The 24,449-nt window shown below is 45.1% G+C and overlaps 1 protein-coding gene across 4 annotated transcripts; it reads left to right on the top strand.

Moving 5' to 3' along the window:
* Positions 1–574: 574 nt before the first annotated feature.
* On the top strand, positions 575–24,024 carry DNAJB5 (DnaJ heat shock protein family (Hsp40) member B5). 4 transcript variants are annotated; one of them, XM_077284829.1, is made up of 5 exons: positions 768–826; positions 11,496–11,726; positions 14,157–14,405; positions 15,954–16,546; positions 23,274–24,023. In XM_077284829.1, the coding sequence occupies exons 2-5, from the start codon at positions 11,588–11,590 to the stop codon at positions 23,505–23,507; spliced, it is 1,215 nt and encodes a 404-aa protein (XP_077140944.1). In that variant the 5' UTR covers positions 768–826; positions 11,496–11,587; the 3' UTR covers positions 23,508–24,023. The 4 variants fall into 4 exon arrangements, with proteins under 4 accessions (XP_077140962.1, XP_077140971.1, XP_077140944.1 ...); XM_077284847.1 differs by lacking the exons at positions 768–826; positions 11,496–11,726 and adding an exon at positions 575–678 and having other exon boundaries at positions 23,274–24,024; XM_077284856.1 differs by lacking the exon at positions 11,496–11,726 and having other exon boundaries at positions 689–826.
* The last annotated feature ends 425 nt before the right edge of the window (positions 24,025–24,449 follow it).

Below are 24,449 nucleotides of genomic sequence, written 5' to 3'. Positions count from 1 at the left end.
ATTGGGGCTCACAATCTACTGTCCTCATCAGTATGTCTATGGAGTGTGGGAGGAAACCCCCACTAATTGGGGTCTGGTGTCACAAACACTGGGGAAGAAGGAGTTTTCCTAGTAGTGGACATCCCCTTTAAGAGTCTTACAGAACTAGAACTAGCTTTATAATGACAGAGAATGACTGTATGTAAAAGCTGATGTCCGGTGAGGAGAATCGCATTGGACTTTTCAAGAAAATCCGAACAGTTTTATTCACGCTGATGAGTGTGAGCTGAGTCTCCGGCAGCCCAGACATCCATCCATTCCTGGGAGCTGGGGCTGCACAATACCTAGAAAGCCTGAGCTTCTCCACTCTGAACTTGACGTCACCCTACAAACCCGTCCTCCACCTCCTCCGTGACGTCAGACTTCCTGGTGACATCACGACCGTGTGGGCAAGACTAGAAGCAGCAGCCTTATATATCTACAAACTAACGTGTGACGTCACAGCATCTACAGCCAATCAGCATATTAGCGACAAGCTGGGAGCTGACCAATCACGGCTCAGAATTCGCGTGGCCAATCATCAGCGCCTGAGAAGAGCGAGTGTAACGGATTCTGAATAAAAAACTGACGTGGCCCCGCCTACTCGGCGAAATAATAATAATAAAAAAACCGCTGCGTGGAGCGAAGCGGTGATTGGAGGTATGTGAGAGCCTGCGGCCAATCAAATCGCCTTGCACGAGGGAGCGTGGGCGGGTTTCCCGTGACGTCACTGCTGCTGCTAGTTGCCGGCTGTCTCTTGACTCTGGGATTCAGTTGGGCGCTGAGAAAGCAGCCGGGCGGCGGACTGGTAAGTCAGCGCTGATGTGCGCACGCGTGACTGATTAGTTCACCATTTGTGCCTGTCTGTTACCATGTATCACTGCAGTGTGTCAGATCACCGGGAGGAGGGTGTCACATTCACAGGACCGTGTGAAGGAGGATCTGGAACTGTCAGATCCGCATATTGGGGGTATACTACACTACAGAGCACCCCCTTTAATTCTACCACTACCTTTGTGTGGTCAGCTCTAACTCCTGTGTTCGTCACTATCACCCCCATCCTCTGCCCACACCCAGTATTAGTATTATGTGACCCCCCCCCTTTATTTAGGCAACTGGAAATGAATGTTTTACCCCTCAAATTGTGCTGTCACCCTGAGGTGGATCCTAAGATCAGGAATCTCTCTATGGCCTATGGCCTCCTCACCCGTAGCCTGTGCTGGCACAGTGCGGATCCTGCAGGGTCAGACGGGTGGTAGTATGTCCTCCGGCCGTCCTGTGGCCCTTCTTTTAGGACAAACGGTTTGGGCGCCTTCTATCAGTGGTGACACGATTAACAGTCTTGGGGACCGTAGTGTCCCCCTGTGTGTGTACAGCTGGGCATAACAGGATAGGAAGGATCAGAGCTCTTCTGTCTGGTCCCAATAGTCAGTGATTTCCCCCCCCCCCCCCCCCTCCATAGTCAGACTCCCTCCATAGTCAGACTCCCTCCATAGTCAGACTCCCTCCATAGTCAGACTCCCTCCATAGTCAGACTCCCTGCACCATAGTCAGACTCCCTGCACCATAGTCAGACTCCCTGCACCATAGTCAGTGACTCCCTGCACCATAGTCAGTGACTCCCTGCACCATAGTCAGTGACTCCCTGCACCATAGTCAGTGACTCCCTGCACCATAGTCAGTGACTCCCTGCACCATAGTCAGTGACTCCCTGCACCATAGTCAGTGACTCCCTGCACCATAGTCAGTGACTCCCTGCACCATAGTCAGTGACTCCCTGCACCATAGTCAGTGACTCCCTGCACCATAGTCAGTGACTCCCTGCACCATAGTCAGTGACTCCCTGCACCATAGTCAGTGACTCCCTGCACCATAGTCAGTGACTCCCTGCACCATAGTCAGTGACTCCCTGCACCATAGTCAGTGACTCCCTGCACCATAGTCAGTGACTCCCTGCACCATAGTCAGTGACTCCCTGCACCATAGTCAGTGACTCCCTGCACCATAGTCAGTGACTCCCTGCACCATAGTCAGTGACTCCCTGCACCATAGTCAGTGACTCCCTGCACCATAGTCAGTGACTCCCTGCACCATAGTCAGTGACTCCCTGCACCATAGTCAGTGACTCCCTGCACCATAGTCAGTGACTCCCTGCACCATAGTCAGTGACTCCCTGCACCATAGTCAGTGACTCCCTGCACCATAGTCAGTGACTCCCTGCACCATAGTCAGTGACTCCCTGCACCATAGTCAGTGACTCCCTGCACCATAGTCAGTGATTTCCCCCCCCCTCCATAGTCAGTGATTTCCCCCCCCCTCCATAGTCAGTGATTTCCCCCCCCCTCCATAGTCAGTGATTTCCCCCCCCCTCCATAGTCAGTGATTTCCCCCCCCCTCCATAGTCAGTGATTTCCCCCCCCCTCCATAGTCAGTGATCTCCCCCCCTCCATAGTCAGTGACTCCCCCCTCCATAGTCAGTGACTCCCCCCTCCATAGTCAGTGATCCCCCCCCTCCATAGTCAGTGGTCCCCCCTCCATAGTCAGTGATCCCCCCTCCATAGTCAGTGACTCCCTTCACCATAGTCAGTGATTTCCCCCCCCCCTCCATAGTCAGTGATTTTCCCCCCACCCTCCATAGTCAGTGATTTCCCCCCCTCCATAGTCAGTGATTTCCCCCCCTCCATAGTCAGTGATTTCCCCCCCCCCCTCCATAGTCAGTGGTCCCCCCTCCATAGTCAGTTATTTCCCCCCCCCCTCCATAGTCAGTGACTCCCTCCATGGTCAGTGATCCCCCCCCCATAGTCAGTGACTCCCTCCATAGTCAGTGATCTCCCCCCTCCATAGTCAGTGATCTCCCCCCTCCATAGTCAGTGATCCCCCCCCTCCATAGTCAGTGATCCCCCCTCCATAGTCAGTGATCTCCCCTCCATAGTCAGTGATCTCCCCCCTCCATAGTCAGTGATCTCCCCCCTCCATAGTCAGTGATCTCCCCCCTCCATAGTCAGTGATCTCCCCCCTCCATAGTCAGTGATCTCCCCCCCTCCATAGTCAGTGATCTCCCCCCCTCCATAGTCAGTGATCTCCCCCCCCCCCCTCCATAGTCAGTGATCTCCCCCCCCCTCCATAGTCAGTGATCTCCCCCCCCCCTCCATAGTCAGTGATCTCCCCCCCCCTCCATAGTCAGTGATCTCCCCCCCTCCATAGTCAGTGATCCCCCCCTCCATAGTCAGTGATCTCCCCCCCCCCCCTATAGTCAGTGGTCTCCCCTCCATAGTCCGGGGTACATTTGTGTCCCCCCTCCCCGTTCCGCTGGCACATTAGCCATCTTTTCCGCCATGTCCTCACCATGGAGTTCATGCCTGGTAACGTGACTGGGAATTACCACGCTCGTTCGGCTCCATTCATAGGGAGGACCGGGGGGGGAACGCTGCCACAGCGCTCGCAGTCCATTCACGTCTCCCAGCGACCGGGAGAAAATCCGAACCCCCTCCCTGACCTCACCCCCCTAATTACAGATGAGGTGGGGGGCAATGATGTTATGTTTTGTTATCTAGGTTGGGTGGGGGATAAATTCACAGTATAAGGACTTCTATTTGCGAAGCCAGGAGCACGATCAATGATTCTTAGGACTTTCATTAGATCCAAACCCAGTGGGGGCATTTTGGCTTTGCCACATCCGTCGCTCCTGTAAGGGTCTTGGCGCTTTCCCTGTCCTCCTGCGGGGTAACCATGGAATTAAGGTTCCTCCTTGTCCCCTCAGATTGTCCGCGCCATGGGGGATTAGCAAGGATCCAGTTCCGCCTGGCACAAGTGTTGGGTCTGCTGAGCTTTCCGTGCCCATCTGTGCTGAGCAGAGAGACCCTCCCTGCACATCCCTCCATTCTATATCCAGCACTGCAATGTGTCCCCTCCCCCACCTCCAATTCCCAGAAATCCCAGAGCTGGAATCCAATCCGGATGTTTTCTTTACGCAGCAGTTCACACTAATTGCCAATCGTTTGCATGAAAACATCCTAATTGCTCAATTACTGATTGATCGCCGTACGAGGTGGAAGCTTTGGATCTGTTGAGACTTTGTAGTACCATATCTGATTTAAAAAAAAAAAAACCCTCCCAATTTAATGCCATTTTTTCCTTTTTCTTTCAAACGTTTGAGGCTATTTTAGTTAAAGGGGTTCTCGGGGTGTATGATATTGATCACCTATCAATAGCAGAGTCCAACACCTCCATCGATCAGCTGTTATTACTTCCGGCTGAGGATAGATGTAACCTCTACGCAGCTCGAGTCTGGGTGTAGCAGTCACTGCTGGGTACTGCAGGTCGGTTTCTTTTGAAGGATAGACCTAATCACAGCTGATCTTGGGGAGCCTTTGTCGGACCCCACTCGATTGGATATTGATGACCTTTCCTTAGGAATGTTCACTTATACACTATGCCTGGACAACCCCTTTAAGTGTAGTAGCTCCATGGTCCGGTTCTAATGCTCTTGTGCCCGTTGTAGGCACTTTCAGGAATGGACAGTGGTCCGCATGGGTGCTCTGATAAATCTCTGACTACACAGCCCCCCAGGCTGGCAGTAGCCTTCCCGACCATGTACTACAGTGTCTGTTCTGGGAGATTGGACCAGACCGTCTCGCCCATTTATTGGACCACTTTTGGTGGCCACTAATCACTGCGTACTGAACCACCCTGCAGGTCCTGCCATTTTGGAGAAGCTATGACCCAGTTGTGTAGACGTCACAATTTGGCCAGACACGATCGGGCTGTTCTCTGTTCAGTGGCTTTAATATTATGGCTGATCGATATATACGACCCAAACTACAGATGTCGCCCGACATCAAGCAGGAGGTGATGACAGATTTGCCATTCAGGACTCTAAGAAAGTGGAAATTTCTTATGTATCAGGGGAAGTTGGATGACCACCAATGGTTGCCAGGCCTACATGTGCTCTGATCAATATGCGTATTATTATGCATTTCTTATGTAGCGCCATTAATTCCGCAGCATTTTGCATTTCTGTCCCCATTGGGGCTCACAATCTAGATTCCCTATCAGTATGGTGGGATTTGAACCCAGGACTCCAGCACTGCAAAGCTACAGGTCTAACCACTGAGCCACCATGAGAGTAATACAGGATGGTGGTTGTGCCTGTTTGATTATATAGACATCACATTCAGGATTGTAGGAAAGCTGGGTGACTAGGACGACAGCACGTCTGATTTTTTTGCCATTAAGTCGCTTTGCTCTCATCTTGAGACACTGCACTCCGCGGTGTACCTCTAATTTGTACATCCGTCTAAATGATTCCCTGAACTTCCAGGACCTCTCTCCTTATGAATCAGCCCTCTAACAGCTTGTTGCGTTTGTATTCACGCCGGCGTGCTCAGCGGCAGACGAGCGCCTATCACTGTGACTCACTCAGAAAATGAAATAATTTGCTGCAAAGAGCAGGAATCTCGTTCTTCCGGTTTTTCCTTTTTAGGATGGCACTCTCATCTGGCTGTCTGCTACCGCTTTTTCTAACTAAAAGGGTGGAACGGGAAACGCTAATCATCTGTAAATTGCTGGATGTTTCATTTTTTAAAATCTTCCCCGATTAAAAATGGCCTGAACCTGTGTACAAAGCGTTGTGTTACTGGATGGTTCCCCTAGAGGCTACAGGGGTTCCCCAAAGTAGAGGCTGCTGTGATTTCCTTCTATACACTAATGGGGGGCACGGGGTTATTTAATTCCTAGCAGGAGCCTCATGCAAACATTTGGGATTGGTTTATATATTAACTCTAGTCCTGTTTGCACAGCAGAGTATTCAGTACAGCTGTTTTCTGCCTGATAAGGGACTTTTATTGTCTTTTCCTGATAGTTTTCAGGGTCTGTCAGTGTAGGTATACAAACTGGGGATTGTCTAAATGGGGGATCAGATAGGATATCAGATCGGTCTGTTTGCTCTGTCTGCAGCGCTCATCTGAGATGCCATGGAAGCATTGGAGAGGCTGTAAGATTTCGGGTCCTGACCCTTTTAATCAGCTTCTCAGGGGGGAGTCCTGAGAGTCAGACCCCCACTGATCAAATATTATAGACCTATCCTGAAGATAAGCCGTCAGTATTGTGATCCTAAATCCCTGGCCACACACTAGAGATTTTGAACAGTGAAGAGATCGATGAAGACCATTTTCTGTCGACCTTCGGAACTTGTTGGAATCATCAGAGTCTTTTCATAGTGTTGAATCAGGTCAAAGTTTTCGAAACAACCCTGTTAATTGAATTGAATCTTGGCGAAAAATAAGGTCAACCAGAGAACCCCATGAAATCTCTGAAGATAGGCCAAATAAAAGTATGAAGCGGGAGATGGCAACTAAGTACTGATATGGGGCTTTGTCCTCGTTTCGCTGTGGCTGAGGTCATGTTTCCAGCTGCACGGCTGATTCATGGCACTAAGAATATCAGTTCTTGGATGGAAGAGCGCTACTTCACATCACATTGCTGAAAACACTGGGGAGCCGTGATGATGGCAACTAAGAGACATTCACCCTGGAATGTTATTAATAGCCGCCGTACAGCAGGATTGGTCGGATGTGTGCAGCAATGAAGTCATTCCTTCCAGCTGGGTGACACATGGTAGAGAAATTCCTGGAATTGCCCAAGAAGTTGAGTTGGGTTTGTCGGCTGCCGTGGCCGTGAGGAACTTGATGTTTCATTTCAGAGACTTTCACCGAGCGTTGGCAATAATGGATTCGGAGAAGAGGTTACATGTAATTGTGTGATCAAACATGTTGTCAAAGGTCTAAAAAAAACAAACATGCCTTTGTGCCAAGTATTCATACATTTGTCGCCTTAATTTACACAAGGCTTGTGTAGATACAGCTAATGACTGTTTTAGGAGAATGATCTCCTGGACAAGTGGGTGCGAAATGCAACTTATCTCTCAATCATACTCCTATCGAAGTCAACAACGGTTGGGCCACCACTTTGGCTCCCAATCACGAGTGACACTCTGTAGGCCATGGAGAGGCAGCATAGTCGGATTGATATCCCTGCTTGTCATGGACTGCATGGCTTCTGCTATATAATGCGACTTTCACCCAGGCAGGTGAAGTGGATGGTAGAAATTCGTCAAGAGTCTCACAACTACCTCAGTCTCTTTACACCCATCACACGTATGATGGCCACCTTTATTCCTGTAGGACAACACCATTCATTTTGTCTCTTTGGTACAGACGGACAGCATGTATTTCCGGGACACTGGCATCTCAAAGACCGTTATGATGCTGTCATACTTTCATACCCAAATCTGGTTCTACTTGGTTCGATGTGAGCCAACCTGACAAATGGACAATATTTGAGAAAGTGTTATTTCTGCGAGAAGGGCCTTATGTAGGCACCCCTGTTCCACCAACTTCACAGAGGTATGTAGCGTTTTGTGCCTCACGTCTACCTTATGTTAGCTGCCACTTGTATTCTCAGAAATAGGGTCAGCATGTGGGCGGCAGACGCACAGTGTAATGTTCTCAGAAGTAGGTGAGGGCACCCGATATTCCTTAGGATCTATAGATAAAGCAAGTGACAAAGTAGGTGGGCTTTACACAGAACCTCCAGCATGATATCAGAGCATTTATACAATACAGTTCAACCGCCCACACACTCATCTGAGCACATAGTGTTTCCAGAACATAGATGTGAGCTATAACGGGGACTTAACCCTTTTACATCCTTCTCAAAGCCTTGTCCTCCCACCATAGGATTTTCATTTATCTGTCTGCAATGTGACATGTTCGGTTGTTAAAACTTGTTAGAGAGATGACTCTTCGAAAAGTAATCAAAATCTGCAAAAGAGGAAAGCCACTTCTAGATATCTATTGCCATGTCGGAGGTTCTGTAGAAGACCTTAAACATAGGACCACTACTGCCTCCAAGAACAAGATGACCTTGGGTCTCTGGCTTGAGATTTCTGTAACTTGAAATTTATTTTACTCACTTAGCACCATGAATTCTGCAGCGCTTTACAGACATCATCGGCACTGTCCCCATTGGGGCTCACAACGTAGATTCCTTATCATTATGTCTATGGAGTGTGGTAGGAAACCAGAGAACCCGGAGGAAACCCACGCAAACACGGGGAGAACATACAAACTCCTTGCAGATGTTGTCCTTGGTGGCTACAGTGTTAACCACTGAGCCACCATGCTGCCCTATGAAACTTGAAATTCTCACAACTAATTATAGAAGCCACCCCGATGTAATACTGTGGAGTCCAAAGTCATCTTTTTCTATCTCTTCTATAGAATTTATGTCTGGTTGGCTTTGCACTTACATGGTCAATCTCAATATTGTAGGGATGATGCTAGCAGAACTAATTCAAACAATTTAGAAGGTAAATTAAATCCATACAGCAGATGTAGCAGCTTTTAAACTCTTCATTCTAACTGGATAATTGAAGCTAACCAAGCATTGACAATCCCCAGGTGATTCATTCACAGATAATTGCCTAATATTATGGTCAGGAGGACATTCTCATGGCTATAAATCCTGTGGAAACTTACTGAGAAATCCGGCCAAATTCATAAGGGAATGGTTTCTATCCTTTCGACTTTGCAGTAAAATAAATTGGCTTTGTGCCATACCATGTACGAAGATCACCTACAGATTTGTCATGCCAAAACACCTGGATGGCTGTTCTCGAAGTTCCGTTAAATTCCATTATGTTGTAATTTGAGTGCTGGAACTTTGAGCAGTAGTGTAGGACTTAATTTGGTAAACTTGCCGTCTTTTGCACCTCCTGAGATAGTCTTCTGACAGGTCAATGTGACCTTTTACATAATGATGGACTTTACACTTGAATACCAATTGATATTTTTAAGATGGCCTTAATCATTAGAGCAAAGTCAAGTGGCTTAGGCAATTTCAGCTATCTTTTATGTGTATGGAAGTATCGGGCATGCTAAATTTTAGTGGCGATCTTTTTGTTCTTAGGGGACATAAGCTGCCATTAGAAGAGTCTCACAGCAGCTTACTCCCCTCTCCACATTGAGAACATATCCACGCTTAGGAAAACTTAGGGCATGTGTGTAGGGAGTTCGAGAGGGATGGCTGTTGATGTTGTATGGGCACCTATGTGTAGACAGCTCTTTAGGAGTTCTTGTTCTTTGTCAGTACAGAGTAGGGTACTGATTGGGTAAGATGCATTTGCAGCTTTCGAGGTTCTGCTGAAAGAGAGTCTTAGGGTTCCTTTACACGAGCAAATAATCATTTACACAATGACCCATGCTATTGTCATTCCCTTCCAGCAAATAATGTCAGACAAGTGTTAATACAGGATGAGAATCCTAAAAGAAATGGTTGAACAGCGGTGGTTCCAGTCCTACTTTGTCAGTCTAATCGTTGACCAAGCAAACAGTGTCCATTTACATTACTTAATCTTCAAAAGATGATCAAGGATGTTTTCACTCTTCCTAAGTAATTTTATGCAAGATGAAGAAGTATTTTTGGTCCCACCGTTCAGTCGCTCAACCCATTCACGTTACTTAATTATTGTAAACGATGAGTCGTTACCACTAGAACCTGACGGATCATCGGCCATTGTAAAGCCCAGTTTACAGGCAATGCTACCAGCTATATCTAAGCAGAGATCTACTACTTCCTCCATGAGCTGTATCAGAGACATCTCCCAGCCAACCAGTACCAAGCTGTGTACTGATGAGGAGCAATGACTCCGAAACCTGTCTACAGATGAGAATTGCTCATTTGGCTCAGCATTCTAATTATATTTTTAAGACTCTTGAATAGGTGTAACATTGACTGACTGGGTAGCTACCAAAAAACTGCCATTATAATAACCGTTTAATTCCTCCTGGAACTAGAGGCCATTGTACAGTACTGACAAAACACCTGTGCCCCTCATACATGTAGCTGAAAATCATGCACAGTGCAATTAGCTCACAATATTTCCGATTTTCCATGGGAAGAAACCGTTGCGGCGCTCCACTGAACATCTCGTATCACATCGACCTATCTTACAAGACTGGCAAGTTGGATGGCCGGTTTTCCATTGTCAGACAGTGAGGGTAGATAATGTTGAGCTTTTGCAGAGCACAATATGTGGGCTTTTCCTTATCACACAAAATCCTGTCCCTGCTGAGCTAGTTTTTTCAATTTAGGATTGCAAAGGGGTCATTACTAACTCAGCAGAAAGAACTTTCCTCCCTGTTCTGTCTGTCGTACCTTTGCATGAAACAGCTTGTTCTTTCAGAGTTCATCATTAGTATAGGACATTGGAAATTGTCATTGAGGAATATTAAACAATGTTTCACGTCCTCATCAGTCTTCAACTTCTGAGAAGTTTTGTTCTGGAAGCCTCATCTCTTCCGCTTATGCTGTTATATATCTTATTCATCACAAGATTTTTATTGCTTAGGTTGGGGTCCCCACATATTCTCATAAGTTATCACCATCTTGTAAAGGTACCGTCACACTAGGCGATATCGCCAGCGATCCGTGACGTTGCAGCGACCTGGATAGCGATATCGCTGTATTTGACACGCAGCAGCGATCTGGATCCCGCTGTGAAATTGCTGGTCGCTGCTAGAAGGTCTGCACTTTATTTGGTCGCTAGGTCGCCGTGTATCGCCGTGTTTGACAGCAAAAGCAAGGATACCAGCGATATTTTACACTGGTAACCAGGGTAAACATCGGGTTACTAAGCGCAGGGCCGCGCTTAGTAACCCGATGTTTACCCTGGTTACCAGCGTAAAAGTTAAAAAAACAAACAGCACATACTCACCAGCGCGTCCCCCAGCCTCTGCTTCCTGACACTGACTGAGCGCCGGCCCTAAAGTGAAAGTGAAAGCACAGCGGTGACGTCACCGCTTAGCTGTTAGGGCCGGAGCTCAGTCAGTGTCAGGAAGCAGAGGCTGGGGGACGCGCTGGTGAGTATGTGCAGTTTGTTTTTTTTAACTTTTACGCTGGTAACCAGGGTAAACATCGGGTTACTAAGCGCGGCCCTGCGCTTAGCAACCCGATGTTTACCCTGGTTACCCGGGGACCTCGGCATCGTTGGTCGCTGGAGAGCGGTCTGTGTGACAGCTCCCCAGCGATCAAACAGCGACGCTGCAGCGATCAGCATCGCTGTCGCTATCGCTGCAGCGTCGCTTAATGTGACGGTACCTTAAGATCTTTGAGATCTTTTCTCAGAATTGTTTCCCCAAGTTTATCCAGTTGAACACGAAATATAAGATCTCAGATTATTTTATTGGTTGAAGGATAAAAGTTCAGAGTGTAGTACAAAATATGTCTTGGAAATATTATCTGTGTCCATTATGAGTTGTGGTTGTGTTCTGTATCATCTTAAACCCTTCATCGTCAAGAAAGTATTCATTAGAAGACCACTGTCATCTCCATTCACGACGTCTCCCATTTTTGTCGTTTTAAACACACTGAACCTTTTAGGTCTTTCCTACCTCCAAAACTTTTTTTCCTTCTATTAGATGTCTGCCTAAAACACCTAGAAGGAAGCCTGCAATCCTGACGCACCTGTGGGACCTCTTAGCCCACCCCACAAGTCTGCAGGCCACAAATCATGTTTAAGTGTGAACCCAGACAAAAAGTCGGGAACGATTTTTTTATCAAGTCTATTGGCGACGGCGCTCAGGAGAAGCGCAGAACCACCTTTTTTAGAGTGGGGATTACCTTGGGAATTCTTTCTGCTCATTTCGGGGGTAGGTACTGTATTTCTTTAAGGTTCTGTGACTTCTGCATGCATAAGTGTTTGTGGAATCAGTGTGTATCTCTATGACTGGTTGGGGGGGGGGGGGAAATGGTACATGGGTGCTGTCTCCTAAAGAGGACCATTTTAAGACAGGAGCCTGGTTTCTTACAACTATGCTAAAAAGCAAATTTACCAAGGGAACTTTCCATCACATGTGCGCAGTATACATAGTTCCAATCAGGGATGCACCCTTACACAGCTGTAGCCTTGACTTTTTTGGGTTGGAAGCTATACTCCTTAGATCAGTGTTCCCCAACTCCGGTCCTCAAGAGCCACCAACAGGTCATGTTTTCAGGATTCCTTAGTATTGCACAGGTGATAATTGCATCACCTGGACAGGCAAGTGTTCAATAACCTGTGCAATACTAAGGAAATCCTCAAAACATGACCTGTTGGTGGCTCTTGAGGCCCAGAGTTGGGGAACACTGCCTTAGATAAAGGTTGTTCAAATGCTTGTTTATTTCTACTGCCCACCTTTATATACTTGGACACTCAACCATTTTCTCGAGATGGAGAGAATAGTGTCCCTCTGCCAGATACCTCTCTACTTGTGGATTATTCTCTTTGAGAATAAAGGATCAGGTATGTCTAAAACCAACATGCCTGATCCATCTTTCTACTTATGACTTTTCCACATTTACACGTTAGATGGAGATCATCCATCGTATATAGCCACCCTCAGAAAGTTCAAGTTTGAGAGATGGGTCGTAAATCTGTTTTTTGGCTGCTAAAAGCTTACCATTATTGGCCCAGGAAAATTCATATGGTCAGTCTGATAGGTGCTCGTATAAATGTCTGTGGTCTTGGACATGAACCAATTTTTAGAAATGTGATTTAACAAATGCCTTCGGGGCTGACTATCTTACTAACATCAGCATCTTCCTGGATAGTCATTGACTTTGACATGATCAGATTTTAAACTTTGTTTTCTTGCTAAGAATGGCCATACACAGATAATGAGACATTGATCTGTCAGCATATAATATATTTTGGGTCCCTTCTCTCTGAAGAATGATGGATGAGCTCTTTGGAAAAGGATTTACCAGCACATAGAGAATTTCTTTACAATATTGAATTCATTGGCACCTACCAGTCTTGATCTGGCCATGCCCTCCGTGTACTGACATATATAAAACTAACCTACTCTTTTAAATTAATACTAAATTAACATTAGAACCCTGGATTGTTGTCATCTGGTGCAATTAGAGGCACATGACAGTTTCGATATAAGGAATTCATTGAAAATCAGTTAGGTCATTAATACTGATGAGCGAATATACTCGTTACTCGAGATTTCCCGAGCACGCTCGGGGGTCCTCCGAGTGTTTTTTAGTGCTCGGAGTTTTAGTTTTTACTGCCGCAGCTGAATGATTTACATCTGTTAGCCAGCATAAGTACATGTGGGGATTCCTTAGCAACCAGGCAACCCCCACATGTACTTATGCTGGCTAACATATACATATACATATATTCGCTCATCACTAGTCATTATTTGCAGATCTTATCAAGATCTCCGTTATTCTGATACTGTAGGACTGTAAAGCCCCCCCCCCCCCCCCCCCCCATAATACTTTAGACAACTGTCAAACAAACAATGCTTTGGTTGAGTGTTTGTCCGGCAGCTATCTCGCCCACCATGCTACTGAACATTCTTGTGCTGTCTGTGAGAGATCTGCTGATAGACATCTCTGGTGGCTTATCCCTTAGAAAACAAAAGGATAGACAGTCCAAAATCAGGCATACCAGATCCTTACATCTCCTAACTATTATCTGTAGGGTTCCACATACACATTAAACTTGTCAATCAAACCTGTCGATATCGGCAGGTTCAGCTAACGTCAGTCTAATGTGTATGGTAGATTTACCATTCTCCTCTAAAATGAGCTTAGGCTAGTTTCACAATAGCATTTTGTTGAGCTGCGGACTTCCTCAGCGAAGCCCCACCCATGGCCGCACCTCTGCCGCTCAGCTCCGCCTAGGTCCGCATGCTGCATACCTATCTTTAACATTATGTACGCAGGTCGTGTGGATGTATGCGGATGCCTCCGCATGCGTCGCTTTGACGATGCGGCGACCCGCGTCGAACGCAGCTGGTTGGAATTTCTTTTTTTCTCTGCATCGTCAAAACGACGCATGCGGAAGCATCCGCATGACCTGCGTACCTAATGTTAAAGATAGGTACGCAGGCCACATGCGGACGTAGGTGGAGCTGAGCGGCGGAGGTGCGGCCGTGGGCGGGCTTCACGGAGGAAGTCTGCAGCCCTCCGCAGCTCAGCAAAACGCTAGTGTGAAACTAGCCTTAGACAAGTATTTCTCCACCATATTGGTTTGACTTGTCATGAATATTGATGCATTTATCACTTTGTTGTGTTCCTTCTAGGAGCGAGGATTCTAGATCAGAAACCTCAAACAGTGGACATGGGAAAGGACTACTACAAGATTTTGGGCATCCCTTCAGGGGCCAACGAAGATGAGATCAAGAAAGCCTATCGGAAAATGGCCCTTAAATACCACCCAGATAAGAACAAGGATGCCAACGCAGAGGACAAGTTCAAGGAAATCGCAGAAGCCTATGATGTTCTCAGTGACCCCAAAAAGAGGGCAGTGTATGACCAGTATGGAGAAGAAGGTAAGGACCCTGAAACCAGATTGGATGGGTCAACGACTGTGAAATATGTCCAATAACGTGACCATGAATGCTGTGGTTCTAACTGCTGAGACCATCACCTATCCCAAGCATAGAGCCCAAAGTCTACCCCTTCCTGTGTGATTGATGGTAGTGTGCATGGGTGACCACCATTTCTGTACCCTATGGTCACACATGTTCATTACCACTCCATTCATATAGAGAACTTTAGGAAACTTGTTCTCATGGTTAGTGGAGATCCCAGGAGACAAATCTCCAGTGATCGTACATTTATTACCTATCCTGTTGATAAATGGGCAACAAATGTTTAGGAGACAACCCAAATGTAGGGATCGAAGTTTCTATTAGAAGTGGCCCATATAACCTATTGGAGCATACTTTATAGGTGTCATAGTGGGACCAGTGTCATACTTGGTGCCACCACATGTATTAGGTTCTTTTCACATCACCTTACGGACACTAAAATGCAGTGCTGGTGGCATACATGATGGACTCCAGCAGTATGGACTCCATTGATTAAGAATAGGGTACTGCACAGCATTTGACACTTTGCCATTACAAAAAATGGTGCTGGATGCAGTTTTATATATACTTTTTCCATTAAATATGATGGAATATAGTAAGACGGTTTTGGCACAGATGTGAACAGCACTTTACATGTACTTCGATGAGCAGGTGTATCTGCCCTTTAGTCCAGGGTTTCATGGAGACATGTGTCACACATTGCGACATCTCGTCTAATGATTTCTTATGGTGTCGCATTACAACTTACGGCAAGTGTTTCGAAACATGTTCGATTTGGCTGTTTTTTGGGGGTTTATTACAACCAAACAGCAGCGAGTTGAAGACAATTTGCACAAGTATATTTGGTTGTATGACCAAAAACATGATGTCCGCCCCATGTTTTTAAAAGATGGCCGCCTGTAACCTGGTGTTAGCAGAACTGAACACTGGCATCTGATGTTATCCGTTCCCGCTGTTGTTCTGTCATTATGTAGACATCTCCAGATTGCTCTTCAGCAATTATTAATAACTTGGACCTACCAAGACTTATTTGTGCAGAACGGCCTCACTGTTTATGCTGCGAAATAATCCGAGCCAGCTTTGTGTCTGATCGTGTGTCTTGTGCACATGAGGATGTTTTCGTGGTGCTTGGAGTTGGAATATAGAGCAATAAACAATCCTCTTGCCCAGAGCTATCACCGTCTGACTGCTGCAAACAAGACTAGATGTCTCCAGGGCTAAGACATCTAGTGTGACCCTACAAGGAGAGCTGTGCACAACTGTGTAGTATTCAGTATGAAGCTACATGTTTTCACTGGAAGATGTTTTCTTCCCTTCAAAATGTTCTCATATTATAAAGTGTTGGCGTATCATTAGGATATGCGATAACTTTATGATCGATTGGGGTCCCGGACGACCACCTCTTATGAGAAAGGAGGGGTAGATGATGAGTTACATCATATGTTACACTTGGTACACATCCAGAGTTTACATTTTCCTGAGCAATGTTCTCTGTCTCCGATGCAGGTCTGAAGACAGGAGGTGGATCATCTGGTAACACTGGGAACTCCTTCCATTACACTTTCCACGGGGACCCTCATGCCACCTTTGCATCTTTCTTTGGAGGCTCAAATCCCTTTGACATCTTCTTTGGCTCAGGTCGCACCCGTATGGGCAATGGCTTCGATCACGAAGAGATGGACATCGAAGATGATGATGACGACCCCTTCAATAACTTTGGGCGTTTTGGGGTGAACGGATTCCACCGGCGGCACCCAGATCAGCTGCACAATCGACGGAAAGTGCAAGACCCCCCTGTCATTCATGAGCTTAAAGTGTCACTGGAAGAAATCTATCACGGCTGTACCAAACGAATGAAGATCACACGGAGAAGATTGAACCCAGATGGCCGGACAGTAAGAACTGAGGACAAGATCCTAAATGTGGTGATCAAGAAAGGTTGGAAGGAGGGGACCAAGATCACCTTTCCTAAAGAGGGGGACGCCACATCAGAAAACATCCCCGCAGACATTGTGTTCCTACTAAAAGACAAACCACATGCACATTTCAAGCGAGATGGGTCCAACATAGTTTATACAGCCAAGATCACCTTGAAAGAGGTAAGTGCAGTTTCTAAAAACATCTTCTGCATTTTAGGGGCATTTTATTATTATATACCAATGTCTGATTAGTGGCTCACCAGTAGCTGGACCCAATTTGGTAAGACCCACAAGGATATTGACTATTATTAGGGATTGTAGATTAGAAGAACACGTCACACAAATCTTTAAAGGCCGTTGGCTACAGTAGCTCAACAACAGTCCTAAACAAGCGTGTAGCGTAGAGGAACAGTCTCTTATATAGCAGATAGAATGTCCTGTGACCACCTCAGGTCCTTAACTAGTTGCCACTGAGATAGGAAGTCATGAGACCCCTTGAATCATTCTCTAAAGGTGGCCATACAATTTAGATAGAAGTAGTTTGATGATTGAGGACCTGAAAACGATTCACATATTCCCAGTCCAGTGGCCTAGTGGGTAATCAGTAGTGATGAGCGAATATACTCGTTACTCGAGATTTCTCAAGCATGCTCGGGGGTCCTCTGAGTATTTTTTAGTGCTCGGAGATTTCGTTTTTATTGCCGCAGCTGGATGATTTACATCTGTTAGCCAGCATAAGTACATGTGGGGATTCCCTAGCAACCAGGCAACCCCCACATGTACTTATGCTGGGGAACAGATGTAAATAATTCAGCTGTGGCAAGAAAAACTAAATCTCCGAGCACTAAAAAATACTCTGAGGACCCCCGAGCGTGCTCGAGAAATCTCGAGTAACGAGTATATTCGCTCATCACTAGTAATCAGTAGCAGCCGACCAGAGCACTGCGAACCTTCTACCAGCCAACATCCTTGTAGGCCCACCGCACCATAATCATGATGTCATGTTGGGTTTGCTAATCAGAAGAGGCACCAGGATGCCAGCTGGTAAGAGGAGGCTCATAAGGCTCTTGTTCGTCAACCACGGATTACTGATGTGTCTTGAGGGGTTCTGTAAATCTTTTTGCTCATCTCTACTGGTGAGTGATCATTTTGCCAATGGAGCTATCCACATTTTGGTCATATATTGCGAATCACACCGGGTAAAGGACAACGACCTTACTGGGAACATTCTTTGCAGGAAAGATCATTTGCAGGGTCAAAAGATATTTTGTAGGAGCGAGAAGAGATCTGAACCTAGTTTAAGTAGGGCAGCACTCCCTGTTCATGCAATACGAGCCCAGGACCTGATCCTGCTTGTTATGGGTTTATTTAGAGACGCATTGAGCTCAGCAGTGCTGTCACTGGGCGTGCATCCGGAGTAGACTTCTCGTGATCTTTAAAGATGAGTCTATATAATCACTAAATCATCATCTTGTGATGAATGACCGCGGCTGGGTGGTTTTCCATTTTCAACATTTAATAAGGACTTGTCTCTTAATTTAAATCTGACACATTGTAACATATAATATTGCGAGTTATTCCGGTAGGGATTTATTGTTTACTTACAAGGTTCTTGTAACTCTTTAGTAGGAGTTTATTCAGATATTGCTCTCTAATGAGGGCTTCTTCAGAGGTTTCTCTCTGAGGGCTTCTTCAGAGGTTTCTCTCTAATGAGGGCTTCTACAGAAGTTGCTCTCTAGTAAGGGTTTCTTCAGCGGTTGCTCTCGTAAGAGCTTTTACAGGAGGTTTCTCTCTAGTAAGGGCTTCTTCAGTGGTTGCGCTCTAATAAGGGCTTTTTCAGTGGTTGCTCTCTAGTAAGGGCTTCTTCAGTAGTTGTGCTCTAGTAAGAGCTTCTTCTGAGGTTGCGCTCTAGTAAGGGCTTCTTCAGTGGTTGCACTCTAATAAGGGCTTTTTCAGTGGTTGCTCTCTAGTAAGGGCTTCAGCGGTTGCACTCTAATAAGGGCTTTTTCAGTGGTTGCTCTCTAGTAAGGGTTTCTTCAGTAGTTGTGCTCTAGTAAGGGCTTCTTCTGAGGTTGCGCTCTAGTAAGGGCTTCTTCAGTGGTTGCACTCTACTAAGGGTTTCTTCTGAGGTGCTCTGTAGTAAGGACTTCTTCAGTGGTTGCTCTCTAGTAAGGGCTTCTTCAGTGGTTGCACTCTACTAAAGGTTTCTTCTGAGGTGCTCTCTAGTAAGGGCTTCTTCAGTGGTTGCTCTCTAGTAAGGGCTTCTTCAGTGGTTGCACTCTACTAAAGGTTTCTTCTGAGGTGCTCTCTAGTAACAGCTTCTTCAGTGGTTGCGCTCTAGTAAGGGCTTCTTCAGAGGTTGCTCACGAAAAATGGCTTCTTCAGAGGTTGTCTAGCAAATGCTTTTTCAGAGGTTACTGTCTAACAAGGGTTTCTTCCAGGTTTTCTTTTTTATTGTAATTGTCACAAAGCTTGTGTCAAAACACAGTGGTTTATACAAAATTGTAGGAAAACCACAGCCATGTGTCGTATTCCTGCTTGTCTGGAACTTGCCTAATGCTGACCTTTATATTATTCTGTTTGGTTATTATTACTCTCTTTGCCCGTTCTGTACTCCCCTTACCCTTTTGCCTCAGCGCCACAATGCAGCTCAAGGAAATTCCCATGCGTGCGGCTGCCCCTTTAATTTTCTTTTTGCTTACACCTGGTCACTGCAGAGTTTCCAGAAAAGCTATAAAAAGCTGCATGTGTATTAATACCCAGAGTTACCAGGGAATCACATGTACGTGCAGCGAGGCTTCGCAGTGCTGGAGAAGTTTTTTTCTTTTAGTTTAAAATCTGTTAATGTAGTTTCTGTGGAAAAGGGATGAGACAGTGGGAACATATCAGTAACTTGTTACTGACACCAGACAAGTGATCTTTGACCTTTAGGTGTTATGTCTGGAGCATTGCAGCCTCAACACATACTGTGCAATGACTGATGTACGTGCCATCCTGATGCCCATTGTCACTGCTCTTCCCTTCACACACAGTTATACTAAAGTGTTATTAAAGCTAGACTGAAAATTTGCCTTATTCTTGTACATAAGGGCAGTATTATAGTAGTTTTATTCTTGTACATAGGGGGAGTATTATAGTAGTTATATTCTTGTACATAGGGGCAGTATTATAGTAGTTATATTCTTGTACATAGGGGGCAGTATTATAGTAGTTATATTCTTGTACATAGGGGCAGTATTATAGTAGTTATATTCTTGTACATAGGGGCAGTATTATAGTAGTTATATTCTTGTACATAGGGGCAGTATTATAGCAGTTATATTCTTGTACATAGGGGGCAGTATTATAGTAGTTATATTCTTGTACATAGGGGCAGTATTATAGTAGTTATATTCTTGTACATAGGAGCAGTATTATAGTAGTTATATTCTTGTACATAGGGGCAGTATTATAGTAGTTATATTCTTGTACATAAGCCCAGTATTATAGTAGTTATATTCTTGTACATAGGGGCAGTATTATAGTAGTTATATTCTTGTACATAGGGGCAGTATTATAGTAGTTATATTCTTGTACATAGGAGCAGTATTATAGTAGTTATATTCTTGTACATAGGGGCAGTATTATAGTAGTTATATTCTTGTACATAAGCCCAGTATTATAGTAGTTATATTCTTGTACATAGGGGCAGTATTATAGTAGTTATATTCTTGTACATAGGGGCAGTATTATAGTAGTTATATTCTTGTACATAGGAGCAGTATTATAGTAGTTATATTCTTGTACATAGGGGCAGTATTATAGTAGTTATATTCTTGTACATAGGGGCAGTATTATAGTAGTTATATTCTTGTACATAAGGCCAGTATTATAGTAGTTATATTCTTGTACATAAGGCCAGTAGTATAGTAGTTATATTCTTGTACATAGGAGCAGTATTATAGTAGTTATATTCTTGTACATAAGGCCAGTAGTATAGTAGTTATATTCTTGTACATAGGGGCAGTATTATAGTAGTTATATTCTTGTGTATAGGCGTAGTATTATAGCAGTCATATTCTTATACATAGGGGGCCATATTATAATAAGTCACAATTTCACACTATTGCTGTCTAAATATTTCCGTTTTTTTCTAATTTGGTCTTGCTCTGTACTTCCATGTTCTGGAATTGCAGGGGTAAACAAGTAAGCTAATTGATCTTTGTGTTACTGCATGAAGCCATGTCCTGAAAACATGCCAAGGTGAATAACTGTGCACCATTAAAGGTGCGAGCCTCACAGCAGCACTCGCTCTGCTCCCGTGGGATTGTGATGTGGACATTGTCGCAGCCTCGTCCATATTTAGCACCTCTCTAGTTCCAGGAATAGTCAGGGTCAGATTCTGCTCCAGGCATGTAAATTTCTAAGGAGGGCAGAGTTTTCTTTCCTGGCTGGTGATAGGCGCAGTCTCCCATAGGTGCAGTTATATCTAGTGTCCTCTGTGGGAGGATTACTCTGAATCCGGGGTAAGGAGAAGGTCGCAGCCTTGAAGGAGAACTTCAGAGTTGGAGAGAATAATGCTAAAACTCTAAACTAGGGACCTTGATAGATGGCTGTTATCTGATACAGTCAGGAACTTACTGTTCCAGGCACCTCAAAATATGAGTTTTATCCTACGTTTTATTGTCCATGAATAGAATGTAGCATGACAGTGAAGACTGACACCTGAGTTTGTGGAAATAGAGGCTGTAGTTGTAGATTAGTGGCAGATCTCATGAATATTTGCTACAATTACCCTCAGTCTAATGTAGGTAAAACGTTTTAGCCGGTAGAAATCTTCTTCCAAAATGTATTACCATCCTAAGGTCTTTGTATTGAATATGCCATCATTTTGTCATCATGGGGGGACTTCTAAGGCCTCTTTGTCCCCGAAAAATTACAGGGATGCTTCTCAATCATTCCATACACATTGACCAGGGCTGTGGAGTTGGAGTCTGTGTCCATTTTGGTGGAGTCGGTATAAAATGGACTGACTCCAACTCCTAAAATATTTAATAAATTGGTACAGTAGTACAATGCTGTAAATGTTTTCATAAGCATTTTGGAAAGTTATTAAATATCTGTTTTGTTCCTGGTCTAAGGATCTCGGCCTTTAGTGGAGATGAATCTGTGCTGCACTTTATGCACATGCTCAGTAGTGACCAGTGCTGGGGAGGCGGAGGTGAGATGAATCTGTGCTGCACTTTATGCACATGCTCAGTAGTGACCAGGGCTGGGGAGTCGGAGTGGAGATGAATCTGTGCTGCACTTTATGCACATGCTCAGTAGTGACCAGTGCTGGGGAGGCAGAGTTGAGATTAATCTGTGCTGCACTTTATGAACATGCTCAGTAGTGACCAGTGCTGGGGAGGCAGAGTTGAGGAATCGGAGGTTTGGCTTATTGACTCCACAGCCACGATATTGATGCTCCATCCTCCCTCTGTGCAGGGCAACTGCAGAATGGCCCAACTAGGAGACTGAGAGAGCTGTAGTTTTCTGCACAGTGTGCCACTGGGCTGGGAAACTCTCAGCTTCGTCCTCAGGATCAGTGGGCATCCTGAGAACTTTTATCGGATGGGAATACACCTACAAAGTGAAGACCAACATAAAATCCGGTATTGTCATCAACTTCTATTACTATATAGAAAAAGCCAATTAGTACTTTGAGTGCACAAGGGTGTAATATTATGAATTAGGGGTATTTCCATTTCTGTAATTTCCTATTACTAGGATCTTTGGTCAGTGAAGGTCAGTTTCCTACAGGAGAAACTTTAAGGGGGCCAAAGATCTAAATTTTTCCTTTATGCTTATGAGGTGGACCCCCACCAATCATGAAGTGACGGCATATCCTAAAGCTAGTGATGACATATTCTAGAGCTATGGCATTAAACCTTTAACATTACAGACTACGCAGGCGTTATTAATAAGGGTGGAGCGGCACAAGAAGGATTTGCAGAGCTGAGATCATAAGTGACTGAGTGTAGTTGGAAATAATTACATGTAATGATGTATTTCTTTTCTGATTTTCCTCTATAAAACACCCAGGTCGTAAGGAATGGCTGTGTCTCCATCCTTATGGTATAAAGGGAGTTTACTATGCAGATGGGGTGACTCACAAAAATTTCACCTTAGGTTACAAGACAACTCTGGCTGTATGGGTCACCAGGCCAAAGATTGCTGTATGGCACGTGTCAGATGCTTGTCACGGTCACAGCACCGTGTGCGTAGCCGAGCGAACCCATTCACCCTTGCTGTACCAATCTGTAGCCGCATGATCTGTGTCTCAGCCATGTAGGCAGAGCCTTAAATTGGTTGTCCGACCGTGTCAAGATTCGCCAATGTCAGGCATGTGACCACAAGTATGCGATTTGCGTACGTGGTCACGTGCTGACTAGACGTGCGTGGCCTCACTCAATGCAAGTGTATTGGCTGAGGCCAAACACGTCTAGTTGGATTGTGGCCTGAAGTATGCAAATCGCTTACTTGCAGTCAAATGATCACCCTCTCCCATTTGTGGGACTGCAGACTTGTAGCCTAAGGCCAGACAACCCATTTAATATAGGACCAGTTCCCCTTGCCAAAACCAAACGACCTAAATGCTCATGACTTCATTCACCAGGTGTCGGGTAACTTCTATTCCTCGTTTATAGTCAGTTTGGTACATCAGGCACCATCTGCAATGTAGCCTACCCTTCAGTATGGAACCGCTGTCCTGCCGCTCCATCTCGTCAATGATGCCAATCAGTTCTGCATTTTCATGCCCTGAAATACTCTCTTTTTGCTATAACAAGATCAGCATATTATTAAAGTTACTGTATTATTATAGGTTATAATGAGTTTGCTCTCTGGCCCTAGACTCTTATTGACCCGATTATTTATTTTTTTCCAGGCTCTGTGTGGCTGCACCGTCAACATTCCCACCATCGACGGCCGGGTCATCCCGCTACCCTGCAGCGACGTCATCAAACCAGGAACCGTCAAACGGCTACGAGGTGAAGGATTACCTTTCCCCAAAGTCCCCACCCAGCGCGGCGACCTAATAGTAGAGTTTCAAGTACGATTTCCAGACAGAATACCACAACCAACCCGTGAACTCCTCAAACAGCACCTGCCATGTTCCTAGTATTATATGTACACAGGGGCCCGGGGCCCCATGCAATAAATTACAGATTTGTGCCAAGAGTTTTGCAATTGAGACCTCCAGTATCTAAATCCTGGAATACCAGTCATAACCCACATTCTATGCAGAAGACAACAACTTCCTAAAGCTCAAAATAAAAACAATAAACTTCTTTTTTTTCCAAAGTTTGAGCCCGCCATCTCCGTGTGACAAAGGACGATGAGTGAGGGCACAGAGGACAGGCCCTGGCATCCGTGTGTACTGTTATGGGGGCACTAGACTAGTTCTTTGTATTTTAACATGTATAAATTCTGGACTTACAGCTGTAACTTGATTCCCTTTTTAATTCAATTTATCAGTATTTTTAGCCTCAGACAATGAACTATGGACTTTTAGAATACATTTTTTTTTAAAGTAAAAAGAGAATAATTGTAAATATAATTTAATGTGACCGATGATTTTGACATTTCTACACACTGGGCAGAAATAAAAAGTAAAAATTGTGAATTTTAGAAACACTGATCCATGCGTTTTATGTACGGGTGATCTGACGTTGTTAAAACTGTTCACCCGAGGGATCGTGGTCCTGACATCCCTACTATCGGGCACCCTTACCTCTGTAGTTCTAATTATCTGGATAGTTGTCACTCCCAAGAGGAGCGAGTGAGAGAAGTTCAATAGGTAGGGCACGCCCAAGATGTACTTGAAGGTGGAGACTGTTAGTGATGTCACTCCCAAAATGGACTTGTAGGAATAGATGGATAGAGGTATCACCCCCCAAGAGGGACTTGTAGGTAGAGATTGATAGGTCACTTCTAAGAGGAACGAGTAGGAGGAGTTTGATATTCTCCCAAGAGATACTTGTAGGTGTAGATCAGAAGTGAGGTCACTCTCAAAATGGACTTGTAGGTGCAGACGAATAGTGATGTCACTCCCAAAATAGGA

This window comes from Ranitomeya variabilis, chromosome 1 (genome assembly GCF_051348905.1).
Source record: "Ranitomeya variabilis isolate aRanVar5 chromosome 1, aRanVar5.hap1, whole genome shotgun sequence".
In the NCBI taxonomy this organism is placed as follows: Eukaryota; Metazoa; Chordata; class Amphibia; order Anura; family Dendrobatidae; genus Ranitomeya; species Ranitomeya variabilis.
Note: the sequence above shows the minus strand (reverse complement) of the source record. Positions and strands in the feature narration are given on the sequence as shown.

What these genes read in the sequence shown, in the direction of transcription:
- DNAJB5 (XM_077284829.1), top strand. Translation starts at nt 11,588, where the DNA reads ATGTTTAAGTGTGAACCCAGACAAAAAGTCGGGAACGATTTTTTTATC. An exon ending in TCTTTCTGCTCATTTCGGGG is followed by an intron (nt 11,727 to 14,156) that starts GTAGGTACTGTA and finishes TGTTCCTTCTAG; the next exon opens with GAGCGAGGATTCTAGATCAG. An exon ending in TGACCAGTATGGAGAAGAAG is followed by an intron (nt 14,406 to 15,953) that starts GTAAGGACCCTG and finishes TCTCCGATGCAG; the next exon opens with GTCTGAAGACAGGAGGTGGA.